Here is a 21,175-nt window from a genome sequence, read left to right as displayed (position 1 = left end):
GACGCAGAACCCCGAGCCGGATGCTGGGCCTGGGCCTCTGTCTCAGTTATAAAGACACTTCCCGGGGTCCATTTGATCACACCCAGAGAACGTCGCCTTTCCATAAACCTTTTATGGGGCCGGAGAAAGTTGTGACAACCTCTCCCTTACCCTGGCGTTTACAGTTGGCGAGGAGGGACCCTTCATGATGAGGAGAGAGAGGGAGGAGGCTCAGGGACGGCCCCTCCTATGGACAGTCGTCCCGGCTGCCCTACTGCCTACCGACCCACTCCCCAATAATTTGTCCCGGAGCCTGTCACAACCTGGGAGGGAATTTCCTCAACTGAGACTCACGTTAAAATATCCAAACGGCTGACAGATCGATGGGGTTTGAAGGGGAGGGAGTCCTGGGGGGGGGGAGGGGGAAGATGGAGGCAGATAGAGGGGAGGGGGAAACCGAGAAGTAGGAAGGGGGGGGTGTAGCAGTGACACTGATTCTTGTCAGATCCTCCAGAGTTGTGTGAAAGCCAAGGCTAAAGGCAGGGGGAGAGGACGGTGTTCAGAGTCTGGGGCAAGGTTTCCTGCTTCCATTCGACCCCCTCTTCTCCTGCACCCCTTCCCCAAGTCCCTTATAAGCTCTTTGCTCCCTCTTTAGTGCCGTGCTAATGGGGAAGGAGCAGGCTGTGGATTGGAACTGGGGGGGGGGGGGCGGAGAAGAAGAAAGGAGTAGAATTTAAGTTTGATTTGATTTGGGGAAAAAAATGTCTTTTTACTGGTGGGACTGAGCTCTAGGAGGCTTCCCAAGGAACCGAGAGTGCTTAGGAAGAGAATCCCAGCGCGCCACCTTCCTGAGCAAGCTAACTCTGGTCCCGGCTGCCTAGCCTCTCCCTGCCCACTCAGCTCGAACCCCGGAAAGGCGGGGAAGCAGAGAAGCCTCCGGGCCTCCAAGGCCAAAGCCGGCCAGACGCTGGGCCCTGGCCTTCCCTTCCAGGCTCTCGAACCCAGTATTCAATGCTGCCTTCTGTGGGACTTCAAGGAAGACCTTTTGAAAGAAGCCCAGACTCAGAAGGTGTCAGAGCTGCAGGGGAGGGCTGTCCTTTGCATACGCTGCCCTAACTAGCTTCTGGAAACAACCATAGCCAAAGATTGAAACGAACGCAGCCAGAGACAAGCCGCTAAGCTTAGGAAACAGAACGAGTGCGGGCACCTAGATGCTGGGGTTGGATCCGAGAGGAGGGAGGTAGTCGTGGTGTCTTCCCCAAAACGAGGGGAGGAGAGCTCCCGGGACAGGGAGCCCCCCTCCCCCAGATACCCCTGGTTGCGGGCGTGTTATACTCGTTCTCTGGGCAGCTGGGCCTCCAGACTCCTTTCTCTTTCGTTCCCCCCGTTCCTTAGTTCTCCGGCTCCTTGCCTGGGCTGGATGCGTCTCGCCGAGCCCCGCCCGAGCTACCAAGTGTTCTCAGTTTTGCCTGGGACCAGAACTGTCTTTTGGGTCCCCGGTTTCCCTTGTGCTCTAGGGAGCTCTCATTCCTCCAGAAGAGAACGCCAAATCCGGGGCACCGTCTCCCTTGCCCCCGACGCTGGGCAGAGAGCAAAGTAACGGGACTAGAAAATATTGGGAAGCCAGTGCCCTGCCCACCCCCACCCCAAATCCAAATGTGAAAAAAAGGGAAGGAGAGCAGCGACGTATGGAGGTCGTTTTATTGAAGTTAGCTCAGATCCGTGCGTTATCCGCAGAGAGGGGGTTGGAAGCCGGCAAGGGCAGCCTCGGGCTCCCGAATAGCGCCAGGTCGGAGGCGTCATAAACACCCCACTTGTTTACTATCTGATATCTGGGCCCAGGAGCGCTCCAGAGATACGCTGCGTTCCCCCTCCCGCCCTGGAAGTGGGGTGCAGGACTCCGGGAAGGAGGGATCCGGCGGCTAGTTCAAAATCCTGCCGGAGAGTTGGTCCCCAGAGGGCTGAGCCCCAGCCCTAGGTGTTGGGGCGTGTGTCTTCGGGCCCATCAATATACATTACATATTTATATAAATTCTCAATTCAGAGGTCGACCTGAGCCCAGCACAGCGCCTACGAAACCAAACTGGGAGGGGTCGCTGGGAAACCCTGGCTCTTCATTGGCTGCGGGAGCTCGCCGAGGTGCGGGGGGATCTCTAACCCTATTCAGCATGTTTTCTACAAGAAATGTCAGCCAGAAAGGGCTATCTGCTCCCTTCGCCAAATTATCCCGCAGCCATGTCATGCTCCGAGAGCCCGGCCGCCAACTCTTTTTTGGTGGATTCGCTGATCAGCTCGGGCAGAGGGGAAGGCGGCGGCGGCGGCGGCGGCGGCGGCGGCGGCGGTGGCGGCGGCGGCGGCGGAGGAGGAGGCGGCGGCGGCGGCGGCGGCTACTACCCGCACTACCTGCCGCCCACGTCCGAGCTGTCCTACGGGCTGCAAAGCTGCGGGCTCTTCCCGGTCCTGAGCAAACGCAATGAGGGAGGCGGATCGCCGGGGGGCATGGTGCCCTCGTCGCACCCGTATATGTCGTCGGGCATGGAGGTCTGGCTAGACGGCCCCAGGTCGTGTCGGATGGAGCAGCCCGATGGCCCGCCGCCCCCGACTCACCAGCCGCAGCCGCAGCAGCCCCAGCCGCCCCAGGCCCAGAACCAGCCGCAGCCCCAGAATCACCACCACCACCCGCCGCAGCCGCAGCCTCCGCCGCCGCCAGCGCAGCAGCAAGCCACCTCTTGCTCCTTCGCCCAGAACATCAAAGAGGAGAACTCGTATTGCCTCTATGACTCGGAGAAATGCCCCAAAAGTTCCACGGCCCCCGAGCTGGCCTCCTTCCCCTCGCGGGGCCCTCCCGAGGTCTGCTCCCTCAACAGCAGCGGCGGCGGCGGCGGCGGCGGGGGCGGCGGCGTGCCGGTCCCCGGCTATTTCCGCCTGTCTCAAGCCTATGGCACCGGCAGCGCCAAGAGCTACAACGCGGCGGCGGCGGCGGCCTCGGGGGCGCAGCTGGGCGCCTCCCCGTTCCCCCCGCAGTCCCAAGTTCGCTTCGACTCGCCGCCGGCGCTCGCTTCGGTCTCGGCCGAGTCGGGCAGGAAGGAAAGCTCTCTGGAGTCTCCTCCGCCCACCGCCTTAGCTTGTGGCTCCCAGGCTGCGGAGGAAGAGACCCAGGCGTCGTCCTCCGCTGCCGAGGAACTGTCCCCCGCTCCCTCCGAAAGCAGCAAGCCGTCTCCCGAGAAAGACTCCATAGGTAAGTGGGCGGAAGCCCCGACCTTTCGAGAGGGAGCGGGAGCAAGAGAGAAAGCCAGCCAGCAAAGGAGCGGGGGCCCGAGAGGGAGGAAGGGAGGGGGAGAAAAAGAGAGGGGGGGGGAGGCCAAAAGTCAGAGGCAGAGAGCCCCCGAAGTAGCAGAGAGCCGGTGGGGAATCCCGCGGAGAGAGGAGGGCACCAGCAGCCCGCAGCCTCCGTCTGGCACGCAGCACCACTCCAGCTGACCTTGTGAACTTGGTTTAGTCATTTTTTTTAATATTTGGGCGTGGGGACGCAGTAAAACGGAATGTCCGACTTAGAGCACTGCCTCTGCTCTCTAGCCCGGGGTTCGTTCGCCAGGCCAGCTAGGTCGGAGGTGATCAAAACCGGGAGCCTGGGGAGCAGCCCCGCTCCGCCACCGCCTCCTCCCTATCATCCTCTTCCTCCTGGTCACAAGCCCTACCTCGATTGCCCCAGCTCGCCCGCCCAGCCCAGCCAGCTTTTGGAGAAGGTGATTCGGAGATAACAAGGCTGTTTGTAAAGCTTCCAAAATAATCAGCCGCCGGCGCCAATAAATAAGCCCTATTAACGCGCGAAGTTGTAGTTTACGATCCCAAATGTCTTTTGCAAAGTCACAGTCGCGATGAGATCCTCTTTCGGAGGAGCAGTGGCAGGCAATCTCCTCTGACCCCCCCCCCCCCCAGCTCAGGCCAGCCTAGCCAGACCTAAAGCTTGAAGTCAGGAGGGCTTGCCCCCCTCTTTTTACCTTGGAATTCCCCAAATTCCTAGATTCTTGACTGGGGGTTGGGGATGACACCCAATCGATTGTTTGCCTCTGTCCTTTTGGCTCAAATTCAACCGTCTCCCACAATCCCCACGCCCACCCTCAGTCCAGTAGAGACCGGTTGGGGCAGCAGCCAAGGTCCCCTCCCCCCAGCCTTTCCTCTGCTGACCCTGGGGCAATAATGGGACTCCCTGCCCCCAAGCTCAGGGGGGCAGAGGAAATGCTTGTCTGCGAAGGGGAAGGAAAGGCAAAGAAAGGCGTTAAGTTCAAGATATACGGCCGCCCTTCTCCCGGTGCCCAGCATTCCCTTCCAAGCTCTCCTCCGCGCCCTCCCCGCTAGCTCCCTTTGTGTGAAAACAGGTGTTTGAAAAACCAATTAAAACGCAATTTGGGGAGGGTGGGGGTGTTCTGAGGGGGGGGAAGAGAGAGCCAGGAGGCCTTTAGAAAATGTCTTTTAATGGAGTCGCCCCCCTCCTCGGCATGACCAAAGGGGAGATTTGAACCCCTTTCTCTCTTTAGCTTTCAGCCCTCCCCCCCTTCCTTTTCCACAGTCTGGGGTCCATTAGGGACGATGTGCGGGAAAGGCTTCTTTCTCCACCACGTCCTGGGCCAAAGCAACCCCAGGGTTCCCCGAGAGCCTGAACCGCAGCCGCCGCCTGCTGCCTGCCAGGGTCCTGGAAGTGCTGTGCTCTACTGCGGGCCTCGCCGTAACTTGCTTTCCCCCTCCCCTCTTGTTCCCTCCTCTGCCTCCCCCTCCCCATCTGTCCCTTCCCCCCGCTTCTTCTCTTCTCCGACCCCAGGCAACGCCAAAGGTGAGAATGCGGCGAACTGGCTCACGGCGAAGAGCGGCCGGAAGAAGCGATGCCCCTACACCAAGCACCAGACTTTGGAGCTGGAGAAGGAATTTCTTTTCAACATGTACCTAACTCGAGAGCGGCGCCTAGAGATCAGCCGCAGCGTCCATCTCACAGACAGACAGGTTAAGATCTGGTTTCAGAACCGGCGGATGAAACTGAAGAAAATGAACCGAGAAAACAGAATCCGGGAGCTCACAGCCAACTTTAACTTTTCTTGATGAACCTCCAAACGACCACCACGTTTTGACGGTGAAAAGAGCCAGTAACCCTTCTTCCTAGGCGCTAGAGATTCGCACCTGTATCTCTCGGAGTCACGAGTTGTTTTTTTTCTTCCCCCCACCCCACCCCACCCCTGTCTCCATTCTCCATCTATCCATAGCAGCTTTGCCAGGCGGGATTGGGTGGGGATCGTTTGGTTTGTTTGTCTTGCTTTCCAGGGGTGAATGGAGAGGGGGAGCCTTGATTCCCAAACACAAACAAGCAAGCAAACAAACAAACAAACAAACGAAGCTCTTTGGCTGAGCTTGGTCCCCTCCCTCGCTCCCCAATCCTTCCACCAGCCAAGTGTCATCTCTTAAGAGGGCTGCGCGTGTCTAGCCAGGCTCCGAGTCCAGGCGACCCTGGCGACTTATTGTAAGCGTTAAGGTGTCTTTGGGGAGGTGACGGGTGAGTAGTCGAGGCTTTCCATTTGGACCTCGTTCAGGTCAGAGTTGGGGCGGGGTTGTGTATGTGTGTGTGTGTGTGAGAGAGAGAGAGAGAGACTGTTTCTTTGCCTTGCCGTTCCTAGTTTCATTCTTTTCGAAGGGAAGGCCTTCACCACCGCGAACACGCAGGGTGAAAACAAGAGCGTGACGGTGTGTTGGGGGAGAGAGAAGGAGGGAAAGACGGAGAGAGAGAGAGGAAGAGGGAGAGGGACTCGGGGTTCCCTTCTCTCTTTTCTCTGGACACTTTCCCAGCTTTAAAATTTGAGCAGGAAAAGAGAGACCTCTCTCGGCCCCATCCAAGATCTTGGCTGCTCCGGCATTAAATGTTCTCACTTACCTCTGACTCCCGCTGTCTTCTCTGTTGTAGATAGTGACCTAATGTAGTTTTGCTTATTATATTATGTGGAATTAGTGGATTTTTGTCTCTAAGTAATGTTACCACTGGTAGCGCGTGACAAGCACACACAATTCTCCTGGCCTTATGAGGAGGGGGGAGTAAATTTCGCTTTTATTTTGCTCACTGAAATTCATGGGACCCTTCAGAGGACTCTAGCAGACGGGGTAGAAGAGAAAAAAGGGAGACATTGTTCGGATTTCCTTTATACTGTGAAGTTACATGCATAAAAGGGTCAAACCTGTAGGTGCAGAAACAAAGAGAAGTGTATAAATGTCTATTATTAAAGAATTGCCAATACTGTTTGAAGCAAATGCATTCTATCGTTATTATAAATGTTAGTCCTAGCTCTATTTACTTCTTACCTTAAACCAGAATAAATTAATATTGTAATGCTGCTGTGCGTGGAACAAAAAGACAATGTTTATGTTCTTATATAGAAGAATAAAAGCCGTGGAATGAAGCCTTTTAATTTCACCTCTTTTGTGACTGTTTATCTTCACCACCCACTTTATCTCGTCCCCAACTTTTACAACAGGAATAGAGCCTGGGCTCCCTGCAATTACTACAGGCACCCATTTAAATATTACCTAGACAGTCGTAATTTGTCTCGGCCATAGAGCAATGCAGCTCTAAGGTTTGGGGGCTTTTGTTCCTTATTTTATGACTTGCTAGTATATCTGGATTGTTGCTGACTTGGACGAGCCAGTGGTTTCAGTCGAGTGAGGAGCTGCATAGACAGAGGAAGCCACAGAGTATTTCTGAAGGGTAGAGAATGGATCAGAGATCGATTTTTTGCTTTGCTTTGGTTTTGCGGCCGACACCCAGTCTCAATGATTCGAGGTCTCTTCTTAGGCAGGAAGCAGGCCATAGGTGCCACCCACACCCCTCTGATGCCCCGGGAGCTGCTGGGAAGGTGAGCCCCTCCAAGGGAGATGGCGGATGGCTAGAGACAGGGCACCCCAAGCCCAACTGCCCCCTCCCTACCAGCTGCTCTCAATCGTGGTTGCCCCCCAGTCCCGGTCTTCTTGGCTACCTGGTTGCTCTAGCCTGGCGAGGCAAGAGGGGTTTTGGCCCTGCCAGATGAAGGTGGGAGGGTGGGGGGTGGGGCAGCACCCAGAGGGAGCTGGGGGAGTGTTTGAAGAGGAAGAGGAGGGGGAGAAGGAAGTGAGGGGCAGCCCCGGCTGGCTTGGCTAGTCCAAGCTGCTGGCCCAACTCTCCTGCAGGACAGACTTTGAACCCGATGCTCAGCTCAGTCCTTTAGGGCTTTATGGTAGGCCCATTAACGCCCTCCCCTTTTCTCCTCGGTTCGCCCTACTTGAAGGTTTGGGAAAAACAAACGTATACACACCGGATCTCTCTCTCTCTCTCTCTCTCTCTCTCTCTCTCTCTCTCTCTCTCTCTCTCTCTCTCTCCCCCTCTCTCTCTCCCTCTCTCTCTCATACACCACACACACACGCTCACACTTTCTCTCATTCTCGCTCTCTCTTTCTCCCTCTCCTTCCTTTCCCTCCTCCCTCCCTGCCCCTCTATCTCTCTCGCCCTCCCTTCTCTCAGCCTTTTCCTTTCCTTTTCTCATTTGAAGCAGTCTTAAGACTGCTGCGGTGGCGGTGGCTGTGGCGGTGGCTGTGGCGGTGGCGGCGGCCCCGGGCAGGTTGGAGCGGCGGCGCCGTGCTCGGGGGGGTTTGACCTGATTTTGTTTCTCTCCATAGCGGGATCCCTGCCTAAGGAGCCGGGCCTTGGGGGAGCAGCAGAACTGGTCTGTGATTTAGGTAGTTTCCTGTTGTTGGGGCTCCACCTTTCTCTCGACAGCATGATACTGCCTTCATTACTTCAGTTGAATTCGTCACCAGGTATAGCGAGCCGGTGGGCAGGGGGCCGAAGACAGGGGTCGTGGACGGACCTCTAACTAGGCGTCACGTCCAATTGCCTCTACTCCCTCCGGGAGCACAGCGCCTCGCCGCCGCCTGCCCTTCCCGGATCCGGGGCGTGCTCGGACGAAGGAGCACCCAGTTCTCCTCCCTCTTCTCCTTCCTTTCTCTTCCCATCCCTTGCCCCTCCCTCCTCCCCCCCCAAAACCGGGGGCAGGTATGGTCAGGTTAGCTTGCTCCTTGGCGGTGGGGGCGTGGTAGGAATTTCTCGGCTAGGAGCCATTCAAGGTCAGGTGCGCTTTGTTGAGGAATGGGGGCTTCGGGGGCTTGGACCCGCGTTTCAGCAGCCCTGGCTTTGCTTGTAAAAGTCCAAGGTCTTCTGTTTCCTGGAGAGGATCAGAAATATGGATGTAGCCCTCTTTCTCTCCCTGTTCCCCAAGACCTCTGGGCCAGACTTGTTAAGAAAGGGCCAAGGTGGAAGGAAGTCAGGATCTGTTTCCTATCTCTCTCTCTCTCTCTCTCTCTCTCTCTCTCTCTCTCTCTCTCTCTCTCTCTCTCTCTCCCCCCCCCCCCATCTCCTCTTTATTTTCTCTTCTCTGTTTCCTGCTCCTTTCATTTTTGGCCTTTGGGGCACAGGCCTGGTTTGTGGGCAAACTGTGGATTCGCTTTAAGTCCTCTTGTTCAGGTGCTGCGGTCAGGTTTTGGGGAAAGCCTAGAGAAACTGAGGGCTCCACTGCCTGTCTTGGGAAGGAATGGGGGCCCGAGGAGGGGAGAAAATCCAGGCAGATCTTCCACTTTGGCTTGGTAGTGATCGCAAGGCCTCGGTTACGATCACGATTAGGCAGCCTGCATTCCTTTGAGGCGGACTGAACAACAGCGACCTCGCTGGGTCTGTCGCGGGGAGCCCCACACGCCAGGCTTTGTTACATGGACAGCAAACAAGAACCGGGAACCCGGGAACCCGGGAGAGATGGGGGAAGTCAGGAGGGACCAGCGGGGTTCTGCAGGCCGAGTCGGTGGACCCCCCGGCCCTCTGCCAGGGGCTAAGGCTGGCTGAGTTGGCAGGGTAAGGGAGCTCTTTGGGAAGAAGCCTCCGAGAAAACCGGCAGAAGGCAAACCGGGAGAGAGATTCTGCGGCTGGCTCCAAGGTAGAGCTTTGCCACGGGGCTTCTTCTGGCTAAGTTAGGAGTATGTCTTTGTGTGTCTTTGTGTGTGTGTGTGTGTGTGTGTGTGTGTGTGTGTGTGCGCGCGCGCGCGTGTGTGTGTAGAAAGTGTGACTCGCTAGGGAAAGGCAGTCCTAGACCATCGGAATATTTATCTATCTACTACCTTAAACTGGGCTTGTCTTTGCCCAGTGAATTTTGGTAAGAGTCAGGAACGTGGAAAGAGAATCCGGAGCTTTGGAGAGGCTAATTCCCAGATTCAGGAAGTTGGAAATAATCTAGGGTGGGAGTGGAGGGCACCCACAAAACTCCAGGGAAGACAACTCAAAGTTGAGAGCCTGTCCCCAGGTGTAATCTCTTCGGAGGCAAGGGTCATTTCCCCCGCGAGCCGGGCTTGCAACAACAACAGACAGGCCCCTTCGGTCCCACGCGGTGTAGAAATCCGGACAGAATAACCACTCTCCGTTCTCCCTCCACCCCCAGCCTTTATGGACCAACCTGGAGGGGGCTAATTTTTTTTTTCTTTAATGAGGGAAAACGCGATAGCGGTCCTTTCCAACCTGCCGCCTCTCACTTTGCTCTGAAGGCCACTTGGACTGTTGGATTAACCTCTGGTGTTTGTAGTCTATGGAGGGTCGTTAGAGAGCCTGGCGCGGTGGCGGCGTCTACATTTCAATTCATTTGCTATGCAATACCCCTAAAAAAGAATTATATGCAGGAAGGAGAGCGGTTCTTAATTACACCAGCTTATTAGGCTGCTGGCTAGGGTATCTGGCTCGGAAACCAAGAAACAAAAACTCAACCGTTGCTTTCACGTTCAAAATAAAAACCTAGGCCAGCGTATTGACCTCGCCTCCAAATGGGGCTTGGCATTTTTTTCCTTCTTAGCCCCTTTCAAGTTGCAATCCGCCGAATATCCGTGATTCAGCTTTGGCTCAGGTTAGGAATAATTAGGTATTTTGAGAAAATACCCACTTTCCTAGATTGTTGCTGTTTCTATTATTGTGGTTATTATTAAGAGTTTTTCTCTAGGTGGAAGCTGAGACTGGGCTTGTCTCAGTTCGGAGACACTAAAGTCTATTGCGCTCAGCTAAGTCTGAAGCGTTTACAACGAACAAAATTGTCCTCAAACAAGGACCAGAAGCCTCCGAATGATAGCAGAGGACTATTTGTCTGTCCTTTGTTTAGGGGGAGGCAATTAAAAAAGAAAGAAAGATAGGGGAAAAAACGAATGGATGGATGGACGAAAGCCAGAATGAAAGAAAGAGGATAAAATCAGGATTCCTCGAAGTGAAGCCCTGGAGGTAGGCGAGCTGACGGACGAGGGCTAAGTTGGAGGTCATTGTGTACCTAACTTCACGTCCATTCCATATTTTTTTTAGGAAGCCGATGGGCCGGCCTTCCTCGAGCTGCTGCGTCTTGCCCTGTTCTCTGACTGCCTCAAAGAGATAAGACCCTCACAGCTTCTTATCACTCCGAATCAGCCGTGGAATTGGGAGAAAGAATAGAATCTCTCTGAGATTGCTGATGTAGCTATTGAGAAAACGTGAACAGGAGGAAAAGGGAGGAAAAAAGGAGGGGGAGAGTGGAAAGGGAGGAAAGAGCCAACAGAGATGTAAAAGCTAATGAGAAACATACTTTTTGCATGCGGAATATTCACACGTGAATTTAATTACTATCCAGTTGCAAGTCCTCGCGGCTTTCTACTTAGGATTGGGTTTTTCAAATTAACAAGGAGGCGGCCTGCTTCCCCCCCACTCACCCCCCAACTCCATGGCAGTGGCGGGGGGGGGGGGAGTAGGGAATAAAGAGGCCTTTCCCTAGGAAAGCAAAGGAAGAATGGATTCAAGTCAAATGTCCCATTCTCCCCCTCCTTAATGCTGGGTCCTTTACTTTTAATTCCTAACACTGGCCTTGAGCTGAGGGACGGCTCACTTGTTTCACTTGGAGACTGTAACCCTCCGCTTCCTTTGGGGGGGGGGGTTGGAGCCAGTAGTGTAGGAGCGACCAGTAAATTAATAAACGAACATTTCTTCCCCCGTACCTAGGGCCTGTGACCGACTGCGTCGGGGTCCCCCATCCTCACGCGGAGAATCCCCCCTGGCAATGAGCAGGGGAAGGAGAGAGGGAGGAAGGGAAGGAGAGAAGGAGGAAGGGAAGGTTGTTGGGCCTTTTCTGTGGCGGGGGCTGCAGTTTTCAAGATTCCCTCGCTTTTGGTAAACACTTCCCCCTTCCCAGGCCTGGGCCGCGGGCAAGCCTCTCTCCGGGTGCTTGGTCCCTGAGAGGAGATGGCCAGAGGAGTCCCAGCTCCGGACAAAGTCCTTTGCGGCCGGGGGGCCGGCCGAGGGGCTCGGCGTTGGGCCGGTACCCCAACTCCCCCCAACTCGGAGTCTGCCCGGGAGGGGAGCCCCCAGCACAGCCGTTCTCCCCCAGCTTTAGGTCAGCGAGTCTTCCTCCAACAGGGCCAGAGAGGAGTAGGCGGCGGCAATGGGTTTTTGTGCGTTTGTGTTTGTCTGTGTGTGTGTGTGTGTGTGTGTGTGTGTGTGTGTGTGTGTGTGTGTATGTGTTTGTGTCCGTGCCACTGAGGACTGGTGTGTGTGAGAGAGAGAAAAAAACGAAGGCCGAGAAAAGAAATCTGGAGCCCCCCGCCCCCAGTCCGAGCGGCTGGGGATGCTTCCCGGGCTGGAGTCTCCTTTGCCCAAGTGGGCTAGGCTGGGAGAAGGGGCGTCTCCCGGCTGGGCAGCCCCAGTCCACGGCCCCCGGGGGGGGGGGTACGAGGGGGAGACCCCTGGAAAAGTGCAGCTGTCGTGGAGGGGGCCCGGGGCCGCGGATCCGGGCGTCGGGGCCGGGCGGGGAGCGGGCGGGCGGGCCGATGGCTCTGCGGCGCCTTTGCCTTCGGGCCGGAGGTAGGTTCGGGCCTCCGCCCCGGCCCGGGCCCGGCCCCGGCGCAGCGCGGTTATTTACAGGGAGCGCCCAAACCAAACACAATAGTATAATTTAACCTTTCCGAGCACTCGTAAATTTTTACTACGGGGAGCCACGGCAAGGCAAAGGCCGCTGCCTCGCCTTCCCCCCCGGCTAGCAGCCCCGCGGCTCTCGCAACCATAACTCCTTCTGGAATATCATAAATATCTATTTAAATACAGTACAGCGAGAATGCGATTTTGCTTTTTTATGGCTTCCATTATTGTCTAATTTTATGTGGAGGTCTGGGCTCCCCAGGTTTTCGCAGGGAGCTCTGCCTCACTGATGGCGTGATTAATTGTGATATAAAATAGTCCGCTTCCAAAGGGGGGAGTCAGCCCCAACCTGATCTTTTAATCTCCGTGGGCCACAATTAAAACAAACTTTATCGTAGGACTCGAATATCCCTTTGCATAAAAACATATGGCTTTGCTATAAAAATGATGACTGGAAAACACTGGCCCATTAATAGCCTGCGGAGTGATTTATACGTTATTGTTCTGCCGGCCCGGCACGTGACGCGGCCAGCCAATGGCGTGACAGGCAGCCTTCAACTTATTAGGTGACTGTACTTCTCCGAAGGACCAAGTTGTTACATGAAATCTGCAGTTTCATAATTTCCGCAGGTCCGGCGTCGGGGCGGCGGCGGCGGCGGCGGCGGCGGCGGCGGCGGCGCGTGGCCATGTCGACTTCGGGGACCCTGAGCAATTACTACGTGGACTCCTTCCTGCTCCACGAGAGCGAAGAGCTGGTGCCGTCCCGCTACGGCCCCGGCGCTCTGGCGCAGCCCGCCAGGCAGCCGGCGCTGGGGGAGCACCCGGACTTCAGCCCCTGCAGCTTCCAGTCCAAGGCGTCGGTCTTCGGCGCCTCCTGGAACCCGGTCCACGCGGCCGGCGCCAACAATGTGCCCGCCGTCTACCACCCCTATGTGCACCCCCAGGCGCCCGTAGCGGCGGCCCCCGACGGCAGGTACATGCGTTCCTGGCTGGAGCCCATGCCCGGCTCCCTGTCCTTCCCGGGGCTGCCTTCCGGCAGGCATTACGGCATTAAACCCGAACCGCTCACGGCCAGGAGGGGTGACTGCACCTCGTTTGACCCCCACACTTTGTCTCTGTCTGACTATGCTTGTGGTTCTCCTCCAGTTGATAGGGATAAGCAGCCCGGCGAAGGTGCGTTCTCGGAAAACAATGGAGACAGTGAGGCCGGCGGGGACAAACCACCCATTGATCCGAGTAAGTGTCCGAGCGGACACCCTTCTTCCCCGGCCACCCCTCGGGCTGCCCGCCGCCTCCTGCCAGGACCGAGAGCTGCTCCTGCCCGGGAATCATCTCTCCCTCCTCTTCCTCAGCCCTCTAAGCCCCTTTACCTTTTCTCTCCTCTCCTGTCCCTGGCCTGTCCTCTCCTCTCTCTCTCTCTCTCTCTCCCTCTCTCTCCTTCCCTACCTTTTCTCTTTCCATAACTCCCCTCTGACTTGCTCTCCTTTTCTATCTATTTTTCTCTGTCCCTGCCTCTCTGTGTCCTTCTACCTTTTCTCTCCACTCCTAGCCTGGTCTGTCCCCTCCTCTCTCTCCTTCCCTAGCTTTTCTCTTTCTCACCCCCTCTGACTTGCTCTCCTTTTCTATTTTTTCTGTCCCTGCCTCTCTGTGCCCCTCTGCCTTTTCTCTCCACTCCTGCTCTGGCCTGTCCCCTCCTTTCTCCTTCCCTAGCTCCTCTCTGACTCTCTTTCTTCTGGCCTTTCTCCTCTTCTATCTATCTTTCTATGTGTCCCTCTGCATTTTCTCCTCTCCTGGCTTCTCTTGTCCCCTCCTCTCTCCTTCCGTAGCTTCTCTCTCTTTTTCTAACCTTCTCTCACTCTCTTTTTTTTCTGCTGGCTTTTGTCCTTTTCTGTCTGTCTTTCTCTATCCCTGTCTCTCTGTGTCCCTCCTCTACCTTTTCTCCCCTCTCCTGGCTTGGCCTCCTCTTCTTCTCTCCTTCCCTAGCTGCTCTCTTTCTCCCTGTCTCTCTCTATCCCTGTCTCTCTGTGACTCTCTCTGCCTTTTCTTTCCTCTTCAGACCTTTCCTCCCCTTCCTCTCTCCTTCCCTACCTTCTCTCTCTTTCTCTAACCCTCTCTGACTCTTTTTTTCTGCTTGTCTCTCTCTTCTGTCTCTCTATCTTTCTCTGTCTCTGTCTCTCTGTCCCTCTCTCCCCCCCCTCTACCTGTCCAAACATCCCCTCATCCCCACCCCCACTAGGAGGCAGAAGTCAGGACTTGCTGGTGTAAATGGATCGGATGAAACACTCCTTTTCCTCTCCGCCCCCTTCCCCAAATCCAGGACTGAGATGGAGGGGGGTGGTGCTGGAGGGCGTGGGGGGGGAGGCAAAGGGAGGAGAGAGGTAGGATGGAATATGGGACCGTGGGGGGGGGCACACAACTGAAACCGAGACATCCCCCCCCCCCCCAAGCCTTTCTGGACTCTAGAGACAAAAGTTACTTTGGGCCGGTTCTTCGAAAGCAAAGGATGCTAATGTATTCCTTTGTGAGAAATGGGTGGCCACTAGCCACAACTCCAACAGCAGCGGGAGTAAGAGCAGGCTGAGCTGGGGGACCCCTGGGCTGGGGGATCGAGAAGACTATATATTCGACCTAAACTCGCTGCCTTCAGCTGACTGCTATAGAAACTCCCTAGAACCCAGGACACCGAAGCTCAAGCGCGGCAGCCTCCAATATCAAGCTATGCAAATAAGCTTCCTAAGCAATCCCTACTTAATGCAGCCAGCTGGAGAGACGTGGTCTTGTGTCGCCGCAGTCTTCCAGGGAAAGCTCACAGGAAGGTCAAAATGAAGAGGGGGGAGGGAGAGAAACAGAGGAGGGGGGAAGGTTTGTATTTCTTTGCCAATACAATTCAATGTGACTTCCTCTGGGATGGAGAGAGGGGAGGCGTACTTTAAAGTTATATTCTGTACTCAATCTAAAACGGCCAGGGAGAGAGGAGGCGGAGGCTGAGGGCTTGGCTTGGCTATGTGTAAATTGTATGTGACCCTCCATGTGTTCTGTATTTTGATTCCATTGTGTCTGACTCCAACACACACACACAACACACACACACACACACACACACACACACACACACACAAACACACACACACACACTGCCTTGGGAAATAAGAAAGGAACGTCCTAACCGTCCATCTCCTTGCCTTTCCCCAAAGCCCCCTCTAAATTGGGCATGGCTGGGTGGTCACTGCTGTTGACTGCTCGTTGCTGATTCTTATCTTCTTATAATCCTCAGGGGGGAAAATCTCTCACACTATCTTCTCTTCTCCCATTCCTCTCCACCTCCACCCCCAGACAACCCAGCTGCGAACTGGCTCCACGCGAGATCCACCCGAAAAAAGCGCTGTCCCTACACCAAGCACCAAACACTAGAATTGGAGAAGGAATTCTTGTTCAATATGTATCTCACCAGGGACCGCAGATATGAAGTGGCGAGACTCCTCAACCTCACCGAGAGACAAGTCAAAATATGGTTTCAAAATAGGAGAATGAAAATGAAGAAAATTAACAAAGATCGAGCAAAGGACGAATGATGGGGCCCAGGTTGATAGGAAGACTGGGGGACGATTTCCCCTCCACTCCAATCCTTCCCCCCCCAACTTCCACGATCCTTACACAATACGATTGTATCCAGACCTCATTCCCTCCCCCCCTCCCCTTCTTCCCTTCTTCCCCAACCCTTATCACCCATAATGGTGTACCTTGTCACGGTAGCGTGGGGGCCTTGCCCAGCCTGTGGTGGAGGTACTGTATGCTTTTTCATTTTCTATCCTAGGACAAAAAAGGGGGCATTAGTGGTGTATGGCTGTGTGTGTTGGCTTGTATTAAAAAAAAAAAAGAAAAAAGAAAATAAGAAATCTACCTGTTCCTTACTTATGGAAAAAAAATTAACTACCTTTTTTCCTAATGCACAACTCTCTGGACAGACTGTAGAGTGTAGAGTGTGTAGTTCTTTGATTTGCTCTGTGCGCAGCCGAGAGGGCTGCTGTAATACTTGAACATGTGTTTGTTTGTGGTTAATCATTGTTCGTGAATCCACTTTTGTGCTTGGGTGCCGGTCCTCCCGGTTGTCAGCGTGGACACTAGGAATCTCATTCGAACTCAGGTTGTGGAGGAGAAATGTGGCAAAGGGTCTAGCTCTGTAGTGTAATGAGTCTTTCTTCTGTATAACTAGACAATTAACCTTTGATTGTAATATAAATAGAGAGAGAGTATATAAAATAAGAACATCCCAGTCAAAGAAAACATTCAAAGAAAAAAATCGAAAACAAACAAACAAAAAAAAACAAAAACAAAAAACCAAACCCAGAAGCTTGCCGGGCTGGGAGGGATCGGGGAATCCAGAGCCTCTCCCCAACGGCTTTCCAATCGGGACATTTTAGCTGTACAGTTTATCTCTAGTACTGTCTTGTCAGTTGTATATAATCTATATATTAAAGAGAAAAAAAAACCCAGTAAATACTCAGACGAGCTTGAATCTTCTTTTTGCACCAGTGAAGCCGTTTTCAGATTTCGGAGTTATTTGTCCACAGAAAGAAGGTAACTACCTATAGTTTACGTTTCATTTTAACGAGGGGGGAACGAATGCTTATTGTAATGGAGTTAATTTTATTGATAATAAATTATGCGCTATGAAACCTGCCATCGGGCTATCGTAGATTTGTATCACTTGAAATTTGGGGACTTCTGTTGAGGCAGAAAAATAAATACACTGTATATTTTGCAAGAGTTACCTCATGGCCTACTGACCAAACTGTTGTGTTGAGATGATATTTAACTTTTTGCCAAATAAAAATATATTGATTCTTTTCTATTCTGCGGGTCCACTGTTTTGAACGTCCTTCTTCCAGCGACCATAGCAGGGTTGTTTCCTCGGCAGCTGGGTCCCGGAGGGGAGGCAGGGCCAGGGAACCCAACCAACCTAACCCCAACCCGTACCTCCCTCCTCCTCTCTCCTGGCCAGGCCGGCGACTTGCAGTTTTTCCTTTATCGGTTCTTAGTTGATTCCTTCCCTCCCCAGCCTGAGGCCCTAGCCAGGATCCCGAGCTCCAGCAACCAACCAGTCACGAATAGGAGAGAGAGCTTTCTCAGCGAACCGGCTGCAGTTGGGGAGAATAGAGAGCTCCCATTAATGTAGGCTCCGGACTTGTTCCCAACCTGGGCCTGTGGCTCCCTTAGACTCGGTTCAGGGGATCACCAAAGGAAAGTGGGTGTGGGAAAGGGGGTGACCAATGAGCCCGGCCTAAGGATCGAAAGAGAGCAAAAGAACTATCCAGATGTGAAAAGAACTGAACGGGGACCAAGGACGCTAAATGAAACTAGTTCCCCACGCCCTGCGATCGCCTAATCGGGGTGGTGGGGAACGACCCAGAAAGCCGGGTTCCTGGGAGATTTTTCCCCTTGATTCATTGGCACTGCCCCCTGAAAAATGGGGAGTCTCCCCCCATCTTCTCTTTCTCCTCCCCAAAGTGGCAGGCTTTTCCAAGACCTGGAAATCTTTCTCTTCCTCTCTCCCTCCCTTTCTCTTTCCTTTCTTTCGTTTTTCTTTCTTTCTTTTTGTCTCTCTGTCTTTCTTTCTGCATGTTTTCTTTTCCATTCCTCTATTTTTTTGTTTTTAACTCGAGAGAGTCTTTTTTCCTAAAGGAAAGAAAACCCTTTCCTAAAGGGTTCTTTTGGAGAGAGAGAAAGATTTCAGGAAAAAATAAAATAAAATTTTCACAGTCGTCTGGGGAGAAAAAGGAAAGGGGAAGAAAGGAAGGAAGGAAAGCAGAAATTTTAACAAAGGGCAAAAAAGGTAAAAGGACTTTTCTTGGGGCAAAAACGAAATTTTGTTATAAGAGGGAATTGGGAGCCTTCTTTTCCAAGATATTGAAGGACTCCAGAGCATAACTAAAGAAAGTGACTCTAGAGTGTGGTTCTGATATTTTAGATTTCAGAGAAAGCCTTCTACTTTCTCCCCTGCACCCGTTCTCCCCACCCCTACCCCGGCTGCTTTTCTCAGGCCCTGGGCCGAATAGCCACTGAAGAATAGCTCCGGGCCTTGTCTTCTATGGGGGCCCAAAAGAGCAAACACTCGGAGTGGCAAGTCTTGGCAGAAGAATCTGTAAGGAAAACGCAGAACCATGGAGCGCCATAAAAGAAAATGAGGGCTGTTAGCGTTTATGGGGTGTAAAGAGCTTCAGGGGGAGAGGACAAAACTTAGGGAGCCACCGCCGCCGCGGTCGGGCAGAGAGGCCCTTCAGGGGTGCCTGAGGACGGGAACACTCGATCGAATCCTCCTCCCCACCCCCTTTTTAAAGTCACCCTCTGGAAAACTGAATATGTTGTTACAATTAGTAAAAGGGGAAATAGTTCTGCTGGTCAAAAGGAGAGACAGAGAGAGAGAGAGAGAGAGAGAGAGAGAGAGAGAGAGAGAGAGAGAGCCTTAATTGGTCCATGTTGGGACACCCTCTGTCGCTGCAGACTGAAGAAACTTCAAAGAATGGGCATTTAAGGGTGTGTAATAAAGGACGGGTCTGCAAACTGTCTGGAATTCGGCCCTTAATGAGTTTACAACTGTCCAGCCACAATTAAGATTTTTCCACAAAAGCTTTTTTTTCCCATTTATTTTGTCTGGTCGCTGAAGATAAGGGTGTGTGTGTGTGGGGGTGAGGAAACAGCCCCCTTTTATAGGGAGGGACTGGTTGCTGCCCCTTGGGCGACGTGGGCTCCGGCTTGTACATTTATCTTTCATGTTTTCTTTAGGGTAGGAGGACGGCGGTTGTTTCCCCCCCTTCTCCTTTCTATAATTGGGACCCTGCCGTGGGCTGGAAGTGGGGCCGGCGTCCCTGGCTCCAAGGCCAGCTGGTTAAGGGGCCAGCTGCAGGCCCGGATCCTAGGCATAGCAGCGAGCTGCGGTGGCGTCCAGTGACCAGCAGATGGCAGTGTGGTTCCACGGAAGCAACCGCGCTGCCGCCATGATGCCCTCTGTCCCGACCCTAGGCAGCTTCTAAAATGTCGACTTTATGGGAGCATTTCTGGATTCGAAGCCACTGATTTGAGTTTAACAACGGTCAGACATTTCCGGTTCTGTTCATGTTTTGACTGATGCCTTGGTGGGAGACTTTAAAAAACCCGATAAATTGTTCTATGGAAAAGTCTCCTCTCTCCCTTGTACTGAATCCTGGAAAAGGTTGGAGTCTGCAGGATATGGATTTTTAAAGAGAGATTTGGGGGGACACTTTAGGAACGCCTGTCTGGATTGTCATTTGCCACCCCGACGGGGTTCCATGTGATTCAACCTTTTCAGGACCTGTGTTCTCAGTTGGAATAACCTGCCCGTTCTGGGTCCCAGCCAAGCAGGCCAGCTAGAGGAGCCAGGGGACCCCCGAGATTCGCCCAGAGAAAGCGGGGGCGGGGGAAACACAGGCACATTCACTTCTAACCACAACGACAACAAAACAAAAAAGAAACAAACGTAACAGATGAGAGGATTTTGAAGGTGAATTTAGTTATCTGAAAGAAGCTTTCTAAATATATTTGGCCATGGGCACTTGAATAGAAAATAATTTCTAGGAGTCTCGGATTTTCCTCCTAAACGCTGCCTTTTGCAGGAGGCTGAAAACCTTACTGTCGCCCCCCGCCAAAAATGCTGCCCCTTTCATTTATAGCACTATGACAATTTGGAAGATTCTAACGTTATAGACTATTATTATTTTTAAACTGATGTTTCTTCCTCAGCTCCAAAAGCAAAGGTACACTCATTTTTATTTTCTATTCTTCTATTCTTTCTATTCTCCTCTTTCTCCTTTTCCTTTTCTTCCCTCTCCTTCTCCCTTTCAGTCCGTTTGTCAATAAAGATAGGATTTTGTAGGGGTTTTTTTTTGTTTTCCTGGTTCCGAGAGGGAAGAGTAAATTAACTACAGTGATTGAAGTGCAAACGGGGTTCTGGTCCCAGGAAAGGAATGAAAAGGAAGGAATTACACAATATACTTCTCTTCCAAAAGCACAAAAACCCATAGTACCACTATTATCATTCCACGTGGAGAGTAGGGGAACCAGAATCTGGATTTCTTTCCAAGTGGAAAAAGCAAAAGAAAACTGAGAAAACCACTAACCCACCCAGGAGCCCTGGGAATTCGACACACGTTGTATTTATTGGGATTATTATAGTCTCTGCCAAGCCCACAAAATGTTTATGACCCAGATCTCCGCGACAAACTCGTTGTAAAATTGAGGACGGGATTTTGGCTCCAGATCGACCTCTTCCTTCCTTTCATTCTGTATATTTGTGGTATCTGTAGTTCGATCTATCTGCGAATATCTATCTATCTCTCTATATTTATATAGATATATATGTGTATTTACACAAGATAGTAATATAAACTCACACATATCCATATAAATATTGATAATGAAATAACTCCATAAGTTGGCATTCGACCTGGACAGATTTGTGTTGGCTTTATGTCTATCTTCATAGAATATGAGAACTATTTCACTATAGAAATTTGAGTTATAAAAATCTCTAAACCTGAACCAGCAATAAACAGGCACATAAATAAATGTCAGAGATATCAATGTGAAGAGATACATTTAAATATATATATATATATAGATATAGATAATAGGAGCCCACATACATCGATTGTTGGGTTTCACTCAAAAGCAGGGAGTTGGGCCAGGTTGTCCAAACCGGGAATTTGAGTAGCCGACCGCTGGGCAAACCCCCCTGGAGGGAGAGGCCCGCCTTAGCCCGGATTGTGGCAGGAGGGATTTCAAGCCCCCAGTCCCCTGCCCACCTATTTCCTGCACTGCTCGGAGGGTCTCGGGGATCCAGTGTGGCGAGGGACCCCCAAATTCCGCAGCCAGACTCCAGAGCGCAGACCCCGGTGAGCGGCAGTGGCAACCGAGCCTTCTTTCCTTCGCCACCCCGGCGACGACGGCGGCGACGACGGCGGCGGCGGCGGCGGTCCGAGCCACCCCTCCCTTGTCATTCGTTGCTAATTTTCACGCGTCTGTAATGAGTTTACCACCGAACCCTGGCAGGACCCTGGGCTGTCCTGGATTACAAATAACAAATACGGTCTTTGCTCAGTTAGGGCAAAGAATGAGGAAAAAGGAGCCAAAAGCGTCGTGGAGAAGGACCTTCCGAAATCTGCGTGGAGGCAGAGGTGGCAAAGAGAATGGGGTGCGGAGGTGAAAGCCGGC

At 53.0% G+C, this 21,175-nt stretch overlaps 2 protein-coding genes across 3 annotated transcripts; both read left to right on the top strand.

The window, feature by feature from the left end:
• Positions 1-474: 474 nt before the first annotated feature.
• Positions 475-6,983, top strand: HOXA10 (homeobox A10). 2 transcript variants are annotated; one of them, XM_074195545.1, is made up of 3 exons: positions 475-2,302; positions 2,342-3,217; positions 4,799-6,983. In XM_074195545.1, exons 1-3 carry the CDS (start codon positions 2,164-2,166, stop codon positions 5,071-5,073), a joined length of 1,290 nt encoding a protein of 429 aa, XP_074051646.1. In that variant the 5' UTR covers positions 475-2,163; the 3' UTR covers positions 5,074-6,983. The 2 variants fall into 2 exon arrangements, with proteins under 2 accessions (XP_074051646.1, XP_074051645.1); XM_074195544.1 differs by having other exon boundaries at positions 475-3,217.
• Positions 6,984-12,633: 5,650 nt separating this feature from the next.
• On the top strand, positions 12,634-16,786 carry HOXA9 (homeobox A9). Its single transcript, XM_074195546.1, has 2 exons — positions 12,634-13,183; positions 15,281-16,786. Exons 1-2 carry the CDS (start codon positions 12,634-12,636, stop codon positions 15,517-15,519), a joined length of 789 nt encoding a protein of 262 aa, XP_074051647.1. The 3' UTR covers positions 15,520-16,786.
• Positions 16,787-21,175: the final 4,389 nt, after the last annotated feature.

This window comes from Macrotis lagotis, chromosome 7, assembly GCF_037893015.1.
Source record: "Macrotis lagotis isolate mMagLag1 chromosome 7, bilby.v1.9.chrom.fasta, whole genome shotgun sequence".
Classification (NCBI taxonomy): domain Eukaryota; kingdom Metazoa; phylum Chordata; class Mammalia; order Peramelemorphia; family Peramelidae; genus Macrotis; species Macrotis lagotis.
Note: the sequence above shows the minus strand (reverse complement) of the source record. Positions and strands in the feature narration are given on the sequence as shown.

What these genes read in the sequence shown, in the direction of transcription:
- HOXA9 (XM_074195546.1), top strand. Translation starts at nt 12,634, where the DNA reads ATGTCGACTTCGGGGACCCTGAGCAATTACTACGTGGACTCCTTCCTG. An exon ending in CAAACCACCCATTGATCCGA is followed by an intron (nt 13,184 to 15,280) that starts GTAAGTGTCCGA and finishes CTCCACCCCCAG; the next exon opens with ACAACCCAGCTGCGAACTGG.
- HOXA10 (XM_074195544.1), top strand. Translation starts at nt 2,164, where the DNA reads ATGTCAGCCAGAAAGGGCTATCTGCTCCCTTCGCCAAATTATCCCGCA. An exon ending in TCCCGAGAAAGACTCCATAG is followed by an intron (nt 3,218 to 4,798) that starts GTAAGTGGGCGG and finishes CTCCGACCCCAG; the next exon opens with GCAACGCCAAAGGTGAGAAT.